We start from the raw sequence: 19712 nt of genomic DNA, 5'->3' as shown, positions 1-19712 counted from the left end.
GGGGGGCGGAGCTGTTGGCCGAGGTTGAAGTAGCCAGGCGGAAGGCATGGCCAGCCGTTGAGAAATGCTTATTGAAGTTTTCGATAATCATGGATTTATCAGTGGTGACCGTGTTACCTAGCCTCAGTGCAGTGGGCAGCTGGGAGGAGGTGCTCTTGTTCTCCATGGACTTCACAGTGTCCCAGAACTTTTTGGAGTTGGAGCTACAGGATGCAAACTTCTGCCTGAAGAAGCTGGCCTTAGCTTTCCTGACTGACTGCGTGTATTGGTTCCGGACTTCCCTGAACAGTTGCATATCACGGGGACTATTCGATGCTATTGCAGTCCGCCACAGGATGTTTTTGTGCTGGTCGAGGGCCGTCAGGTCTGGGGTGAACCAAGGGCTGTATCTGTTCTTAGTTCTGCATTTTTTGAACGGAGCATGCTTATCTAAAATGGTGAGGAAGTTACTTTTAAAGAATGACCAGGCATCCTCAACTGACGGGATGAGGTCGATGTCCTTCCAGGATACCCGGGCCAGGTCGATTAGAAAGGCCTGCTCACAGAAGTGTTTTAGGGAGCGTTTGACAGTGATGAGGGGTGGTCGTTTGACTGCGGCTCCGTAGCGGATACAGGCAATGAGGCAGTGATCGCTGAGATCCTGGTTGAAGACAGCGGAGGTGTATTTGGAGGGCCAGTTGGTCAGGATGACGTCTATGAGGGTGCCCTTGTTTACAGAGTTAGGGTTGTACCTGGTGGGTTCCTTGATGATTTGTGTGAGATTGAGGGCATCTAGCTTAGATTGTAGGACTGGCGAGGTGTTAAGCATATCCCAGTTTAGGTCACCTAACAGAACAAACTCTGAAGCTAGATGGGGGGCGATCAATTCACAAATGGTGTCCAGGGCACAGCTGGGAGCTGAGGGGGGTCGGTAGCAGGCGGCAACCGTGAGAGACTTATTTCTGGAGAGAGTGATTTTCAAAATTAGTAGTTCGAACTGTTTGGGTATGGACCTGGAAAGTATGACATTACTTTGCAGGCTATCTCTGCAGTAAACTGCAACTCCGCCCCCTTTGGCAGTTCTATCTTGACGGAAGATGTTATAGTTGAGAGAGAATGAGAGAGGAGCACCCTGGAGTGCTGGATAGGAGGAAGGATGTAAATTATGCATTGAATGCACCATTTACATTTGGCAGAGATGAAAAGGGCAATAGGTAAGGATGGGTTAACTTCACCTGGGAAAGACACGGTGTGCAATGTTATGTTGGCCCATCTTAGTGATGAGGCACTGGATAAGGTATTGATGTTGTACAGATTGTGGGAGGAGGGGAAACTACCAGGCAGCTGAAGGGAGGCAGTAAAGGTACCAATCCGGAAGACAGGGAAGGATCCAGCGAGACCAACAAGCCGGAAGCCAGGGAAGGACCCAGCGAGGCCAACAATCCGGAAGCCAGGAAAGGACCCAGCGAGACCAACAAGCCAACCTAGGTGTATGTACACTTCTGACTTCAACTGTATATGGGAGAAACCTGGAGAGGGTGGGGGCCTTCAGGTTCCTTGGGGTGTACTTTAACACTAGACTGACCTGAAAAGTGTAAGAAGGTGATAAATGTGATGTGCTGTCTGATGGGGAAGAAGTGGGGGGGCTGGGCGTTCCTCATTGAGGACCATGTATGTTGCATTGATCCGGGCTGATGGGGAAGAAGTGGGGGAGCTGGGCGTTCCTCATTGAGGACCATGTATGTTGCATTGATCCGGGCTGATGGGGAAGGAGTGGGGGAGCTGGGCGTTCCTCATTGAGGACCATGTATGTTGTATTGATCCGATCTGTAATAGACTATAGCAGTATAGGTTATGGTTCGGCTGGGTAATACCCAGGCGAAGGAAATGGGACTATATGGAAGGGAGTTTAGTCCAATGGTAGCTATACCTGTACATCCTCCATGGCTCCTCCCATCTCCAGTAGTTGATCTAGAAGAGTTGGAGAGACTACAGAAAGATAGGGAGGGTGTTGATCCATCTGGAGAGATTACAGAAAGATAGGGAGGGTGTTGATCCATCTGGAGAGATTACAGAAAGATAGGGAGGGTGTTGATCCATCTGATTGGAGAGACTACAGAAAGATAGGGAGGGTGTTGATCCATCTGATTTGTTTAAGAGATGTCTGCCTACTGTGTATTTGGATTTTATGGCCATTTACACAGATTCAAGAGATCCAAGGACAGGACGTACTGGGTCAGCATTTGTGGTGCAGGAATGTGGGGTGGAAATCAAGAAATGTATTACAGATCTTCTGGCTGTATATACGGCAGAGGTGATGGCCATACTGTTGGCCTTGCAGTGGATGGAGGAAGTCAAGCCAGACAGAGTAGTTATTTGCTCTGATTCATGTGCAGTGTTGATGAGTCTGCAGTCCTTTAGTTCACATAGCAGACAAGACATGCTTTATGACGCGCTACAAACCCATGGCAGGATTACACAGATGGGTATACAGATCAGATTTACATGGGTCCCAGCCCATGTGGGACTGGAGGGGAATGAGTCAGTTGAAGTACTGGCTAAACAACCACTTAGTAGTGGGGATGTTAAGGCTGTAGTTTCAATGAGCAAGGAAGAGGCAAAAAGCCTGATATGGACAGTGATGGTGTAGAGATGGCAGGAGCAGTGGAATAGAGATACTAAGGGCCGGCATTTAGTTCAAGTACAGAGGAAGACGGCAGGAAGGGACAGAACAGAGGAGGCAAATTTTTACAAGATTAAGGGTGGGACACAGCCAGTAGATTAAGGGTGGGACACAGCCAGTATATTAAGGGTGGGACACAGCCAGTAGATTAAGTGTGGGACACAGCCAGTAGATTAAGGGTGGGACACAGCCAGTAGATTAAGGGTGGGACACAGCCAGTAGATTAAGGGTGGGACACAGCCAGTAGATTAAGGGTGGGACACAGCCGGTTGAATAAGACTTTAAATGCGATAGGAAAGCATCCAACAGGAAAGTGTGATTATTGCCTGGAAACAGAGACAGTGGAGCATGTATTGCCACAGTGTGGGCATTATCAGAGGGAAAGAGAGAGGCTGAGATCAAGTATGAGGGAGAAGAGGATACAGGAAATTAGTTTAAAGAGTATATTGAGTAGAACATCATTACATACAGTCTCAAAAAAAATTGTGTTATCTTTTTAAGAGAAACAGGGCTGGCAGGTAGGATTTAGTTTATCTGTCTCTGTCCCAAACTCCAGTACAATAGGTGGCGGTAATGTACCATAACATTGGAAGGAAATCTGCCTCTAAACCCCACCGAAGAGTCAGAAAGTAGAGTCAGAAATAATGGCAGTGAATTCACATCAGTTATTAATTATAGACCCATGAGTAATTACAGGGTACACATATAGCAGTTAAACATGAGAATAAAAATGTGGAGGATGTGGTAAGAAATATGAGATAAGAGCACCACTCACAAGTGATTCCATTGTATTGAGTAAAGGTGTCCACATACATAGGTTCAGTTTGCTCCTTTGCGACGCGAATGTCTGTGCTCGCATACTCCTTAAAGACCTTAGCTTGAAGAACGAGGGAAAAAAATCCCCAATATTACTGTTGTTTGTCCCTTTTGAGCCACCATAGCAACAACATAGCCAGTAACACTTCCTCAAAATAGTCTAAATTAATCTAAAACAGAGGAAGAAATATGGGAGGGCACACCTCGTCTGTGTATGATTGTCAATAATAATGCAACGTATTCCTATAATGTCAGTCACAAGTCTTTTTATTTGGTGTTTGTTATTAGATATGAGGAGTAATGGGTAAGAGTAAGAGCCAACATTAAGTGAACTGCTGGGGAAATCTTCAGGGGATGTAGTATTTAATTATGTATTTAGTTTCCTTAGAGAGAGAGAGACAAGAATATTGGGTAGGATTTAGACCTTCTCTGTCTCTGATCCACACTCCAGTCCAGTTCATGGCAACAATGCAGCTTAAAGTTGGTTGCCCATCGTCATAAAAAAATCCACTGAAGAAGAAGCAATAAAACAGAGGAAGAGGAAGCGAAAGGCCCAACTCGGCAGAAAATCTGTATCCCTCCAGCAGGTGGTGTGTTTTTGTTGTTTCGCCCACCAAGCGAGGAGTTTTTGAATGTAGGTCAAAGAGAGTGTCGAATTTTATCAACAACAAAAATGAATGGCTTACACGCTGACCACACCACACCACCGTCACGTGGGCGAGTGTTGCAAAATAAATGTACACATACATGTTATTCAATCATTGCACCCACACTGCTCGCACTTGCAAAAATCTATTTCCGCATGACATCCATACTGGACACACACGTGCATCCGCGTGTGCCATCTTGCGCACATTTATTTTGTCCCCCCACACCAAACGCGATCACGACACGCAGGTTGAAATATCAAAACAAACTCTGAACCAATTATATTAATTTGGGGACAGGTCAAAAGGCATTAAACATATATGACAATTTAGCTAGCTAGCTTGCAGTTGCTAGCTAATTTGTCCTATTTAGTTAGCTAGCTTGCTGTTGCTAGCAAATTTGTCCTGGGATATAAACATTGAGTTGTTATTTTATCTGAAATGCACAAGGTCCTCTACTCCGACAATGAATCCACACATACATTGGTCAACCAAATCCTTTCTTAGTCATCTCTCCTCCTTCCAGGCTTTTCTTCTTGCGACTTCATATGGCGACTGGCATCTAAGGTGTATTAACACAACGGCCAACCAACCTCAGTTCATCTTTCAATCACCCACGTGGGTATAACCAATGAGGAGATGGCACGTGGGCATATGCTTCTAAAAGCCAATGAGGAGATGGGAGAGGCAGGACTTGCATCGTGTTCTGCATCACAAATAGAAGCAACTTCTATTTTAGCGCCTGGCAACGCGGACACTCGTTGGCGCGCGCGAGCAGTGTGGGTGCCATGATTGAATAACATGTATGTGCAAATGTATTTTGCAACGCTCACGCACGCGACACGAGCGTTGTGGTCAGCATGTTATTTGCTACGTGAGGTTAATTTGATCGAATAGAAGTTTCACAATGATAAAGTTGTTACTAGTGTATTGATATAAGTAGGGCACGTTACATCCTGGCAACTTTGAGAAAAATCACTTTATATCGGCGTTGCCTCAAGTTGGCTATGCATATTCATGGTATGAAGCTAGCAGCATAGAATCTCTTTCCATTGAAACCAGGCAGTTGATGTCAACATCTATAATCGAATATTCAAAAAAGAATTACAATACTGACATGTATCAACCAATCCAAAGAAAGGATAGGCAAGAGCTAGACAGCCCTCTGTTCCCTCTTTCGAGGACAATGACTCCCATTGTTAGGGCAGAGAGAAATGTATCTTGTCAGTATATCCATAATCTTTGTCTAATATAATCAAGAAATCTGTAATTATTTTTTGACGTTATTGCCAAGGAGTTCTTAGTCGCACAATTTTACATATAGCTAAGATGTTTGGTGCAATCTTTTTTGCATGAAACTAGAAGTAGACTGCAGACAGACAGTGCTTTCCTCGGCCAAGGCGGTGGGACGCATGCCAGCTCTTACAATGCCTGGATAGGTATTTAAAGTATCAGCTAACCGCATCAAGTCTCGGTCAAAAAGGCTCCTGAACAGCTTCTACTGCCAAGCTGTAAGACTGCTTAACCCTCTTAGGCCTCACTCCCCCCTATCTGAGATATCTACTGCAGCCCTCATCCTCCACATACAACACCTGTTCACTCCCCCCTATCTGAGATATCTACTGCAGCCCTCATCCTCCACATACAACACCTGTTCACTCCTCCCTATCTGAGATATCTACTGCAGCCCTCATCCTCCACATACAACACCAGTCACATTCTGTTAAAGGTCCCCAAAGCACACACATCCCTGGGTCGCTCGTCTTTGCAATTCGCTGCAGCTAGTGGCTGGAACGATCTGCAAAAACCACTCAAACTGGACAGTTGTATCTTAATCTCTTCATTCAAAGACTCAATCATGGACACTCTACTGACAGTTGTGTGTTGTATTGTTGTCTCTACCTTCTTGCCCTTTGTACTGTTGTCTGTGCCCAATAATGTTTGTACCATGTTTTGTGGTACTACCATGTCGTGTTGCTACCATGTTGCTGTCATGTTGTGATGCTACCATGCTGTGTTTTCATGTGTTGCGGCCATGCTGTGTTGCCATGCTATGTTGTAGGTCTCTCTTTATGTAGTGTTGTGGTGTCTCTCTTGTCGTGATGTGTCATTTGTCCTATTTTTTTTATTTTATTTGAATAATTTAATTCCAGCCCCCGTCCCCGCAGGAGGCCTTTTGCCTTTTGGTAGGCCGTCATTGTAAATAAGAATGTATTCTTAACTGACTTGCCTAGTTAAATAAAGGTTAAATAAAATAAACAGTTAATCAAATGGCTACCCGGACTATTTGCCCGGACCCCTTTTTTATGCTGCTGCTGCTCTCTGGTTATTATCAATGCATAGTCACTTTACCTCTACCTACATGTACATATTAGTCTAATTACCGTGACACGACTGTACCCCGCATATTGACTCAATACTGGTAAACATGTATATAGCCTCGTTATTGTTATGTTACATCATTTTTTTTTTACTTTCTTTTTTTTTCTTAAGGGCTTGTAAGTAAGCATTTCGCGGTAAGGTAACCTGTTGTATTCGGCGCATGTGACAAATATAATTAGATTTGTTTCTCCCCAAATGAATATACAGTAGTTGTTTAACAGCTGTTTTGGTATTTTAACCTGCATGTCTTGAACGTGTAAGGTAACCTGTTGTATTCGGCGCATGTGACAAATATAATTCGATTTGTTTCTCCCCAAATGAATATACAGTAGTTGTTTAACAGCTGTTTTGGTATTTTAACCTGCATGTCTTGAACGTGTCTGGTGGGATAGACAAATCAACATGCGCACGACGGCCCACACGGATGCACGCTCAGAGCCGGTTTTGTCATCATGCTAGGCAGGTTTCGATAAAAAGCAACGTCGCAAAAAAAATATTTGCGACATGGGCAATGGAAATGGCAGTTATAGGAGACAACATTTTTATCCGTTCGAGAGGGGTGGATTTTTCTTTAGAAAAGATGATGATGGAAACTGTGTTTTTAGAATGAATGATTTTTGTCGAATACTTTTGAAGGTATTCGGGGGACGTGATATCATCACCTAACTATACACTCCATATTTAATTCTAAATCCCTACTGCTTTTTAAAAATATATAAAAAAATAATTTAAAAAAGTATGTCTCTTGGCCTGACTTTGCTTCACCTTGCTTTCTTGGTTAACATGATGCAAGTTTCACCATCCAATTATTTCAGATCTACAGTTGTATTCAAGTTTCACTTTGCACGAACCTTGGCGATACGTTGGTACAATAAGTATTCAAACATGTCAAATATTAGTTAGTAATTGCATTATCGGTGGTTCCAAACTTCTTCCATTTAAGAATGAGTTCTTGGGGACCTTCAATGCTGCAGACATGTTTTGGTACCTTTCCCTAGATCTGTGTGTATGGGATCTCATCCTCCTCTTCTGAGGAGGAGTAGCGAGAAGGATCGGAGGACCAAAACGCAGCGTGGTAAGTGTCCATAATTTAATGAAGCAAAAATGAACACTGAACAAGAACAACAAACAAACAGTCCCGTAAGGTGAATTACAAAACACTAAACAGGAAATAAACACCCACAAAACCCAGGTGGAAAAAGGCTACCTAAGTATGATTCTCAATCAGAGACAACTAACGACACCTGCCTCTGATTGAGAACCATACTAGGCCGAACACAAAAACCAACATAGAAAAACAAACAGACTGTCCACCCCAACTCACGCCCTGACCATACAAAAACAAAGACAAAACAAAGAAACTAAGGTCAGAACGTGACACTGTGCCTCCACACAATCTCGTCTCGGAGTTCTACGGACAATTCCTTCAACCTCATTGCTTGGTTTTTGCTCTGACATTCACTGTCAACTGTGGGACCTTATATAGACAGGTGTGTGCCATTCCAAATCATGTCCAATCAATTGAATTTACCTCCAATCATGTTGTAGAAACATCCCAATGTTGATGATCAATGTAAACACAATTTATCTGAGCTCAATTTCGAGTCTCATAGCAAAGGGTCTGAATACTTATGTAAATGAAAGTATTTATGTTTTTTATTGTTAATACATTTGCAAAAATGTCTACAAAACATTTTTCGCTTTGTCATTATAGGGTATTGTGTGTAGATTGATGAGGAATTTTTAAAATAAGAATAAGGCTGCAACGAAACAAACCTGGGCAGAGGAACATACCGGGAGTCAACTACTATAGTGGATGACCCTAGTGAACCTGCAATAAAAGGCCCCTGAAGCAATAATGTCGTTTTACTCCATTGGTTCAATAACAAGCAGCGGCTTCAAAACTAGAAATGAATTGTATTAAAACAGTGAATGAGGAGTACAAGAAATATAATGTAGCAATACATATACAAACTATATACAGTGCAATTATACAATACTTAAGTTTCAAATCTAAATACAAGTTAAAGTAAACCCATTGGATTATGTTTGGATTAGTGCAACTGCTATTGTCATTACACAAAAACAAATGCTGGTTTAAAAACAACCAATTTTTATTTTTATTTAAATTGGGTTGTTGATTTTGAGTCATTGAGCTTTGATCCACTGGGTCAGATCAGAAGACTGGAGATGTGGCTTTGTGGGGAACTGGCTTTCAGATAGTTATTTTTGGCCACCTGTGAGAGTAAATGTCATTCCTATTATTCTGTTCTGTTGTATTGTCAACACATGTTAAGGTTGGGCACTGACACTTTTGTAGCTTTAATAAGGCTTACACAAGAGTATGAGTTCCTTAAGTGCCTATGCATATCGCAATGTTGGGATATTTACCACTTTGTTCTATTTAAATAATGTTATACATTTTATATAAAAACATGTCATGTGCAAACATATTAAGGAAAATTGGAATTTGCAGTGTACAAACTTAACAATGGGGTGGCAGGTAGCCTAAGGGTTAGAGCGTTGGGCCAGTAACCGAAAGGTTGCTGGATCTAATCCCTGAGCTGACAAAGTAAAAAATACAGTGCCTTGCGAAAGTATTCGGCCCCCTTGAACTTTGCGACCTTTTGCCACATTTCAGGCTTCAATAAAGAATAATTTTGCACGCCCAATTTTTCAGTTTTTGATTTGCTAAAAACGTTTGAAATATCCAATGTCGTTCCACTTCATGATTGTGTCCCACTTGTTGTTGATTCTTCACAAAAAAATACAGTTTTATATCTTTATGTTTGAAGCCTGAAATGTGGCAAAAGGTCGCAAAGTTCAAAGGGGCCAAATACTTTCGCAAGGCACTGCCCCTGAACAAGGCAGTTAACCCACTGTTCCCCGGTTGTACACCAGTATTTCTACTTGCACATCCTCATCTGAACATCAATCACTCCAGTGTTAATTGCTAAATTGTAATTACTTCGCCACTATGGCCTATTTATTGCCTTACTTCATTTGCACATACTGTATACATATTTTCTATTGTGTTATTGACTGTACGTTTGTTTATCCCATGTGTATCTCTGTGTTGTTGTTTTTGTCATACTGCTTTGCTTTAACTTGGCCAGGACGCATTTGTATAAGAGAACTTGTTCTCGACTGGCCTAACTGGTTAAATAAAGGTTAAATATTTTTTTTTAAAGGCTGTCATTGTAAATAAAAATGTGTTCTTAACCGACTTGCCTAGTTAAATAAAGGTAAAAAATATTTTAAAAAGATGAACATGAATGACATTTACTCTCACAAAAGGCCCCAAATAATTCCCCCAATAGGCCACACTTTTCGATTAATTTAACCATCTATTGGGTTTTTATTCACTTTTATGCTTGGTTTACCCATCAGATGGGTGTTATTGGGGGCGTGGCTTTCAGATAAGTATTTTTGGACAGCCATGAAAGTAAACTTCATTCCTGTTCATCGTGATGTTTGTACACTGCAAATATAAATTTGCCTTAAATATTTTTGCACATTACATATTTTTATATACAATTAATAACATTATTATTTAAATATCATAACAAAGTGGTAACTATCCCAACATTGGGATACACATAGGCACTTGAGGAACTCAACTTGGGTAAACATCATTAAGCTACAGAAGTGTCAGTACTCAACCTTATCATGCGTTGACAATACAACACAACAGATTAACCAGAATTACATTTACTCTCACAGCTGGCCAAAAATAACTATCTGAAAGCCACTTGACCTACTAAGCCACATCTCCAGTCTTCTGATCTGACCCGGTGGATCATAGCTCAATAACCCAACTAAGTGTCCCAACTGGCTGGGTCAAATATAACTCAACGTTTGTTCTGTCCATTATTTACCCAGGGCTGGGTTGTTGTTTTTTTACCCAGGGCTGGGTTGTTGTTTTTTTACCCAGTGCTGGGTTGTTGTTTTTTATACCCAGGGCTGGGTTGTTGTTTTATATCCAGGGCTGGGTTGTTGTTTTTTATACCCAGGGCTGGGTTGTTGTTGTTTTTTTACCCAGGGCTGGGTTGTTGTTGTTGTTTTTTTTACACAGGGCGGGGTTTTTGTTTTTTACACAGGGCTGGGTTGTTGTTTTTTTACACAAGGCTGGGTTGTTGTTTCATACCCAGGGCTGGGTTGTTTTTATTTATATCCAGGGCTGGGTTGTTGTTTTTTTATATCCAGGGCTTGGTTGTTGTTTTTTATATCCAGGGCTGGGTTGTTGTTTTTTATATCCAGGGCTGGGTTGTTGTTTTTTATATCCAGGGCTGGGTTGTTGTTTTTTATATCCAGGGCTGGGTTGTTGTTTTTTATACCCAGGGCTGGGTTGTTGTTTTTTATATCCAGGGCTGGGTTGTTGTTTTTTTATATCCAGGGCTGGGCTGTTGTTTTTTATATCCAGGGCTGGGTTGTTGTTTTTTATATCCAGGGCTGGGTTGTTGTTTACACAGGGCTGGGTTGTTTTTATACCCAGGGCTGGTTTGTTTTTTATCCAGGGCTGGGTTGTTTTTTACACAGAGCTGGGTTGTTTTGTTTATCAAGGTCTGGGTTGTTTTTTATATCCAGGGCTGGGTTGTTTTTTATATCCAGGGCTGGGTTGTTTTTTTACCCAACATTTCTTTTTGTGTCGACTGAATTTCTAAGGCACACATTTTGGACTTTCTAATCGTTTCTAACTCTTTCTCATTGCGCCTATTAAATCTATATAGTTTTTTTTTAAACACTCAAAACTCACTAGTTGCTGAATGTTAATTGAAGTCAAGCAAAAGAAAATCACAAATAAACGAATACATTCTAAAAGCTTTAACAAGAGCAAGGTATTGTGTTTCATTTGAAAACAGCATCACATCACACTTACCGAACAGAATGAAGTAAATGGTCATAGTGTTTGTTGGTCACACATTTTTGCATTGTTGTTTTACAATTCAAGATGAGCTCTTTGTAACAACAAAAGCAGATATTACATGACATTTATTTAAAGTGACAACATACATGGATGGTTATGTAACAGAGTAACCTCACAAGATACGCATGTACACTAAATGTATTAAGTTGCGTAACTTGAGTTATCGCTAAATTCAAATTGTTCATAATCACAGGCTAATGTATCAACTCTTCTCTGACCGATTGTAAGGCCAATGTGCCAGACATGTAACTTAACTGCAGACTTGTACAGACACCAATGTTCCTTGAGACCAACGTTTGAGTATTGTCCACAGTTGGACATGGGGAAATCATGACCCACGAGTGTCATCATGACTGTCTTTTTTGGTTACACCACAGTCGGACTCTGCCTGGGGTCCAGCGGACAAAACACCAGTCTTCAGAGGGATCCCTTCCTCTGCACTAGCAGCGTCACCTGAAAAACAACAACATTGAACTGTTATCTACCCTATTTACCACCAAGGACGTACATGGAAAGTGGAATGGGAAGAGAGACAACATCTGTTATACCTCTTTGCCTGTTTGCTGAAGTGTTGTTGGCCTGGCTGTTGTGTCTTCTAGGCCAAGGCAAACATTGGAATGGCCTTAAAAACATGTTCCCTCTTTCCTCAGAATTATCTGCAAAGGCAATAATGAGCATGAAGATTTGGCAGCAAATCTATGGGGCAGATTGCTTAATGAATGTTTATTTTGTTCTGAAGTCAGCTAGCCTGTGAGAATATCGAATGCATGAAAAATGTCCCCAGTCTTCTGTGTGTCATGAACTGACCTAAATAGGGTATATATATATTTTTGAAATTGTACCTTTATTTAACTAGGCAAGTCAGTTAAGAACAAATTATTATTTTCATTGACAGCCGGTGGGTTAACTGCCTGTTCAGGGGCAGAACGACAGATTTGTACCTTGTCAGCTCGGGGGTTTGAACTTGAAACCTTCTGGTTACTAGTCCAAAGCTCTTAACCACTAGGCTACCCTGCCGCCCTACTGCCAAACATTTGTTAAGATTATAAAAATGATAAAAGTACAAACAATTCATAAGGCCTATGAAACGGTGCATAAAATAACTGCCCATGGTTTACAAACAACAAACATCTGAAAATGTGTATTTCACCTGAGGATTGGGCCGAATAGATGGCTTTGCAGGCGTATTTCTTGATGGACAGCATCCTATCCTCTGTCTTGGGAATGAAATGCCCTGCCCAGATGGCTTCTGGTGGATGTTTCCGAAACACTGAACGAAGCAGGCCCTCCAGAAATCCCACTGATTCACGCGTCTCGTTGCTCTCACCTGTTGAGCGTATTAACCCGACTAGTGCTGGGCGGACACCGCCACGTTTCGCACGTGACCTAACATCCTTCAGAATTTCTTTCAGGCAAATTGCGTTTGCACTGCCACTGAAAAACTCCTGTCTAAATATGAATATTATAATAGGATAGTCTATTATTCGCTTTCCTCTACAACTGTTCATGCTTGAGGTTTTGGTCTTTTGGACGTTCCCATTGAGCCTCGGTGGTCCTTTATCCTCTCCCATAGACTTGGCACTCAATACTAAATCCTTTGGCCTCGTTGACAGAGGTATTTCGTTCCCCTGGGCTTGAGGCAAAATCTTGCAGTTGTTTACTGTTTCGCATGTCCCATTATTTTCGCTTGTAGTATCCCCTTGACTATTTGGAGAGGAATAAATCTGACCGTTAGTGTTGTTGGTATGGCTCGTGCCAAGGTTTTCAGTGCGCCCGCTATGAAACATGTCCTGAATGAACTCCTTTAATATCCCACTGGCTTCGTCCTCCTCATCCGATTTGACGGTATCACTTACTAAGTATATATTCTCTTTACCTCCAATTTGACGCAGTACTTGCTGAAATTCGATGTCCTCTGTGGGCTGCGGTGTGTCCTTTGGATAGATCGGACAAGCCATAGTAAATCGCCCTCTTTGCTCTTTAGTATTTAGCTACAAGACAACGCACACCGCTCAGACCACGCTCCAAAGAGTTTAAAAAATGTCAAAAGATACGTTTTATTTACACGGACTATTGTACTTGGGAGCTCCATGCACAAACATAAAATGTGTACATAAGAAACTTCCAAAGCGCTTAAGGAAAGAGGCACCGGAAGAAAGGGTGGGATTAAAGACCCTATGCCTATTGCTATTGGTTAGCCAGTCTTATGGGCGGGATTGTCTTGTTTTTTGAGCCAACAAATATACCGTAAAATGTTTCATCATAATGAAGTTAATTTTTAATACATCTGATATAACAGGCAAAGAAACCAATTTGAGAGTAATCTTGACAGCACTACAGAGATAGACTATAAATAAACAAGAAGACAACAGAGAATAAAGAATTGAAGGAGGTCTGCATTTTCAGGTGGAGAGGTTCAGAAGAGTCCACGATGTGATGCAATCACAGTGGTCAGAGGTCACTCTTTCTTATTCCCAGTATTCGCAGGGAAAGCACCCCTCTGTTCTCTCCAAGACTGTAGAGAACTGGCTTCTCAAAAAGAACAGAGAGATCATGAAGTTACTTATGAACACAACTTGAATATACAAACACAGTTGACTATGCCTATGCTATTACAGTATCATTAATCCCTAGTTAATCCATAGTGTGTCCTGCTGTTACTTTGTTTTTAATGCACTCTGAGTATTAGTTTTTTTGCTTGCTTGCTACATTGTGTTTCTTAATCAATTGTGTGCCTTTTCAGTGTGAATAACCCTAACTGAATCCTAAACCTTGTAACTAGCCACAATCTCTGATAACATTAGTAATTTATTGATTATGGCTTTCTTTACAAGAGCTTATATGGCTCTTTTAAGTGTCAAGCCATAAAATATACAAGTGCCACAATAGTTGACCCTTTTACAATAAATGAATGATAAACCTGAGTGACTGCCCAAAGCTAACATAAACTGCTCAGTCATTGAACTTTAGACTTGCTGATTAATGGTTGACAGCAGGCAGTTTCACTTTGTTTGAGATTTATACTGTTGACATTCAGATTATCATCATTGGGATGTTTTGGGGTATTTTACAATTACCATTATTGTTATTAACAATTTTTTGTTTTACAGTATCAGTATCAGTATGATCGCATAAAGTTTGGTCATTTGTGTAAACAGAACTAACCTCTTTGTATAGGGCAAGAAGTAACTCAGGGACAATAAATTCTCTTGGACCGAAGAGTGCCACATGCACACCTAAACGGACTGAAAATGTTTTTTATTTCAAAAGTGTATTAGAAAATGGACACAGTATGAATTCAGCTATTTTGGCCATAGTGTGGAGACGGTCTGGTCAAGGTTAATCGCCTTACAACCTATTTCCACAGAATAACACAAACTCTGTCACAAACTCATTCATTATTAAAACGTAAACAGCAGATATGAAAAGTTAGCACTACCTGTGATGTTTCTCTTTGACCCTGGATCCTTTTGACTGGCAAAGACAGTTGGTGGACCAGAGTCTAGGTTTGGGAGGACAGAAACTTCAGAAGGCCTAGACACGGAGTTGTTTCCCTCACGTGCAACATATCTCTCTTCAGTTGTCCTTTCTGCAGACAAGCCTGTTGGATATCAGGGTAATATGTACATGTAGGTCGAGGTAAAGTGACTATGCATAGATAATAAACAGAGACTAGCAGCAGCATACAAAAGGGGGTCAATGCAAATAGTCCGGGAAGCCATTTGATTAACTGTTTATTTTATTTAACCTTTATTTAATTAGGCAAGTCAGTTAAGAACAAATTCTTATTTACAATGATGTCCTACACCGGCCAAACTCAGACTACGCTGGGCCAGTAGTATCAGGCTAGTCCTGTGAGCTAGCAGGGTCCATCAGCAGTATCAGGCTAGTCCTGTGAGCTAGCAGGGTCTATCAGTAGTATCAGGCTAGTCCTGTGAGCTAGCAGGTCTATCAGTAGTATCAGACTAGCCCTGTGAGCTAGCAGGATCTATCAGTAGTATCAGGCTAGTCCTGTGAGCTAGCAGGTCTATCAGTAGTATCAGGCTAGTCCTGTGAGCTAGCAGGGTCTATCAGTAGTATCAGACTAGCCCTGTGAGTTAGCAGGATCTATCAGTAGTATCAGATTAGCCCTGTGAACTAGCAGGGTCTATCAGTAGTATCAGACTAGCCCTGTGAGTTAGCAGGATCTATCAGTAGTATCAGACTAGCCCTGTGAGCTAGCAGGGTCTATCAGTAGTATCAGACTAGCCCTGTGAGCTAGCATGGTCTATCAGTAGTATCAGACTAGCCCTGTGAGCTAGCATGGTCTATCAGTAGTATCAGACTAGCCCTGTCAGCTAGCAGGGTCTATCAGTAGTATCAGACTAGCCCTGTGAGCTAGCATGGTCTATCAGTAGTATCAGACTAGCCCTGTGAGCTAGCAGGGTCTATCAGTAGTATCAGACTAGTCCTGTGAGCTAGCAGGGTCTATCAGTAGTATCAGACTAGTCCTGTCAGCTAGCAGGGTCTATCAGTAGTATCAGACTAGCCCTGTGAGCTAGCAGGATCTATCAGTAGTATCAGACTAGCCCTGTGAGCTAGCAGGGTCTATCAGTAGTATCAGACTAGTCCTGTCAGCTAGCAGGGTCTATCAGTAGTATCAGACTAGCCCTGTGAGCTAGCAGGGTCTATCAGTAGTATCAGGAACATTTGTTTGGAGTAGTTTACCGGATATAATTTCTAAAGCAGACAAGGTCTCTTACCCTGTTGTCATTGTACAATGTAACATTGAGATGGTGGCTATTCGTGTTCTTTTCTTTTATAAATATTGGCTGAAAAGAAACTATTACGACCGGTAATGTTGATCCTTTGTTCAGAAATTGGTGAACTGGAGTGGTTTCTGAGATGGAGAAGTGAATTTGTTCTATACCAAATCTTATCAAATCATCATTATACTGATTAAGTTATATGTCCAGTACAACATACTCTCTTTAAAAAATATATTAAAAAATATTTGCTGTTATGAAAGGACTGATAGGATGGCATTATGCACAGCTCAATGACATTAGACCAGTGGGAATCCAATTTCGAAATACTTAACAGTGGTCTGTCATGCATAGTTAGGTCATTTTTATCAGAAATGTATTAATGGCAACCAATGGCAGTTTGTCTGTTTACAACTGTTATTAATCACAATATTAGTCTCAATTGTAGCTTGAATACAAATCAACATAATTCTCTGAATTCCTTACCTACTGCTGCCACAGAATAGGTCCTGAAGAGTAGAAGGGAAAGTAGTTGACCAACAACAAAAACGGCCTGGAGTCTATTGTTAAAGGCCCAATTGGCCTGCTCTCTGCTCATGTTGGTGAGCAGAATTGTAATTGTAGCAATTGAGAGACTACAGTCACAATGTGATGTGGCATTGTGAGTATAGAGTTCAAATACAATACCTGAAGGGCCAGAGCTTTTTTTGCAAAGGGTGTAATTTCAGCTACCTTTTGTCTGCAACCCAAAAGAGGAGCAAGTCCTTAAAGGGCTGGATTCCTTTTTGAAATAGTGGTGGGACTAATATGAAGATGACTAGTTTGACAAAATAGTGGTGGGACTAATACGAAGATGACTAGTTTGACAAAATAGTTTTTTTTAGACCAAACAAACAAATAAACAAACTGAGCCATATCAATGCAGTTAAACAGGTTAATGTATTATTTGCATTGACCCCCTTTTGTATGCTGCTGCTAGTCTCTGTTTATTATCTATGCATAGTCACTTTACCTCGACCTACATGTACATATTACCCTGATATCCAACAGGCTTGTCTGCAGAAAGGACAACTGAAGAGAGATATGTTGCACGTGAGGGAAACAACTCCGTGTCTAGGCCTTCTGAAGTTTCTGTCCTCCCAAACCTAGACTCTGGTCCACCAACTGTCTTTGCCAGTCAAAAGGATCCAGGGTCAAAGAGAAACATCACAGGTAGTGCTAACTTTTCATATCTGCTGTTTACGTTTTAATAATGAATGAGTTTGTGACAGAGTTTGTGTTATTCTGTGGAAATAGGTTGAAAGGCGATTAACCTTGACCAGACCGTCTCCACACTATGGCCAAAATAGCTGAATTCATACTGTGTCCATTTTCTAATACACTTTTGAAATAAAAAACATTTTCAGTCCGTTTAGGTGTGCATGTGGCACTCTTTGGTCCAAGAGAATTTATTGCCCCTGAGTTACTTCTTGCCCTATACAAAGAGGTTAGTTCTGTTTACACAAATTATCAAACTTATTGCGATCACACTGATAAATTAAAAAAATGTTAATAACAATAATGGTAAATGTAAAATATCCCAAAACTTCCCAATGATGATAATCTGAATGTCAATGGTATAAATCTCAAACGAAGTGAAACTGCCTCCTGTCAACAACTAATCAGCCAGTCTTGAGTTCAATGACTGAGCAGTTTATGTTAGCTTTGGTCAGTCACTCAGATTTATCATTTATTTACTGTGAAAGTGTCAACTATTGTTGTGGCGCTTGTATATTTTATGACTTGGCACTTAAAAGAGACATATACGCTCTTCTAAATTACACTGATGGCACTTCCAAGGCCATTTCTTTATGATTTTTACAGTTGTGTCAATCATGTTATATACTTAGGTTATTATAACACGGTATTATAGGCCTACTGCCCAGAGGCCTAGTAGGCTTTTCATGGCAATGTCTGTTAGAGTCCTTGTTGCAGCTTTCACTTTCTTCCGCTACACTGGTGGCAGCATTGGGATCACGCCCAGCTCACGTCTAGCCTCTCTGGATTAAAATCTAATTATGACAAGCGTACCATATTACGTATTGGATCGTTAAAAAAGACAGTGTTTACACTACATTGTAGTTTACCAATGAAACAGGTGGATGGTGAAGTAGACATACTTGGTATTTACATCTCAAAAAATATAAATGAACTTACCACAATTCATTTCAATAGAAAGTTAGCAAAAATAGATACGATTCTGAAACCATGGAGAGGTAAATATCAAATCAAATCAAATTTATTTATATAGCCCTTCGTACATCAGCTGATATCTCAAAGTGCTGTACAGAAACCCAGCCTAAAACCCCAAACAGCAAGCAATGCAGGTGTAGAAGCACCTGCAATACTTGTCTATTTATGGAAAAATCACATTGATTAACTCTTTGGTCCAATCACAGTTGACTTACTTACTAATGGCACGGCCTACTCCAGATGACTCGTTTTTTAAATCATATTAGCAAAAAAAAGATTTCATTTTCTTTGGAATTCTAAGCCAGACAAAATTAAACGTGCCAATTTATATAATGAACATGAGTTTGGGGGGCTAAAATGATTAAATATTAAAGCTTTAAACCTATCATTAAAAGCTTCACTCATACATAAGTTATACTTAAACCCAAAATGGTTCTCCAGTAGATTGTTAAGAAAGGCTCATATTTTGTTCAAAAATGGCCTTTATACATATTACAATATCTAATTTCCAACTAATTGAAAATTACATTTTGTTTATAGTATCGCCCTTTCTTAAATGAGCCATACAAAGCTGGGAAGACAGTTTCGATATACCGATTCCATGGCACATGGTTTATGAACTGGTACAAAAAACTACACTTGATTCAACACTTAAGACTTTTTCAATTTAAATGATTATACAACATTCTTGCCACCAACAGAATGGTATATATACTGTATATGGGGCATACAACAATCTCAGCTCTGTAGATTTTGCTGCGAAGAGACAGAATCAATAGATAATTTATTCTGGTATTGCCCCTATATAGCTTGTTTCTGGTCACAGGTTCAGGAATGGTTAAAAAATCACAACATGCACTTAAAATTGACCCTACAAATAGCAGTGTTGGGCGATTTGGAAAGTCGTAGTCAGTCAATAAATAATATAATAATACTCGTAGGAAAGGTTTTCACCTTTAGCTCACAATCTGTGAATAATATACGATTAGAAAGGTTAAAAAATGATTTTAAACATCACAGCACAATTGAAAAATATATGGGACATGGAAACCAAAGGAGGGTGGTCTATGGTGATAGGTGGGAAGGGCTGAGAGTGGCTGAGGGGCGGGATTAAAGAGCTGAGGTCTATGGTGATAGGTGGGATGGGCTGAGAGTGGCTGCGGGGACGGGATTAAAGAGCTGAGGTCTATAGTGATAGGTGGGATGGGCTGAGAGTAGCTGAGGGACGGGATTAAAGAGCTGAGGTCTATGGTGATAGGTGGGAAGGGCTGAGAGTGGCTGAGGGGCGGGATTAAAGAGCT

General features: G+C 40.9%; 1 protein-coding gene and 1 long non-coding RNA gene across 2 annotated transcripts; both read right to left on the bottom strand.

Annotated features, from left to right (window-relative positions):
* Window positions 1–11316: 11316 nt before the first annotated feature.
* LOC109889028 (uncharacterized) lies at window positions 11317–13575 on the bottom strand. Its single transcript, XM_020480172.2, has 3 exons — window positions 12585–13575; window positions 11983–12090; window positions 11317–11887 (listed from the first exon to the last, which is right to left on the bottom strand). Exons 1-3 carry the CDS (start codon window positions 13390–13392, stop codon window positions 11763–11765), a joined length of 1041 nt encoding a protein of 346 aa, XP_020335761.1. The 5' UTR covers window positions 13393–13575; the 3' UTR covers window positions 11317–11762.
* Window positions 13576–13755: 180 nt separating this feature from the next.
* LOC116373377 (uncharacterized) lies at window positions 13756–15028 on the bottom strand. Its single transcript, XR_004209551.1, has 3 exons — window positions 14874–15028; window positions 14600–14679; window positions 13756–13963 (listed from the first exon to the last, which is right to left on the bottom strand). It is a non-coding gene; the product is annotated as an uncharacterized LOC116373377 (long non-coding RNA).
* Window positions 15029–19712: the final 4684 nt, after the last annotated feature.

This window comes from Oncorhynchus kisutch, linkage group LG4, assembly GCF_002021735.2.
Source record: "Oncorhynchus kisutch isolate 150728-3 linkage group LG4, Okis_V2, whole genome shotgun sequence".
NCBI lineage: Eukaryota > Metazoa > Chordata > Actinopteri > Salmoniformes > Salmonidae > Oncorhynchus > Oncorhynchus kisutch.
Note: the sequence above shows the minus strand (reverse complement) of the source record. Positions and strands in the feature narration are given on the sequence as shown.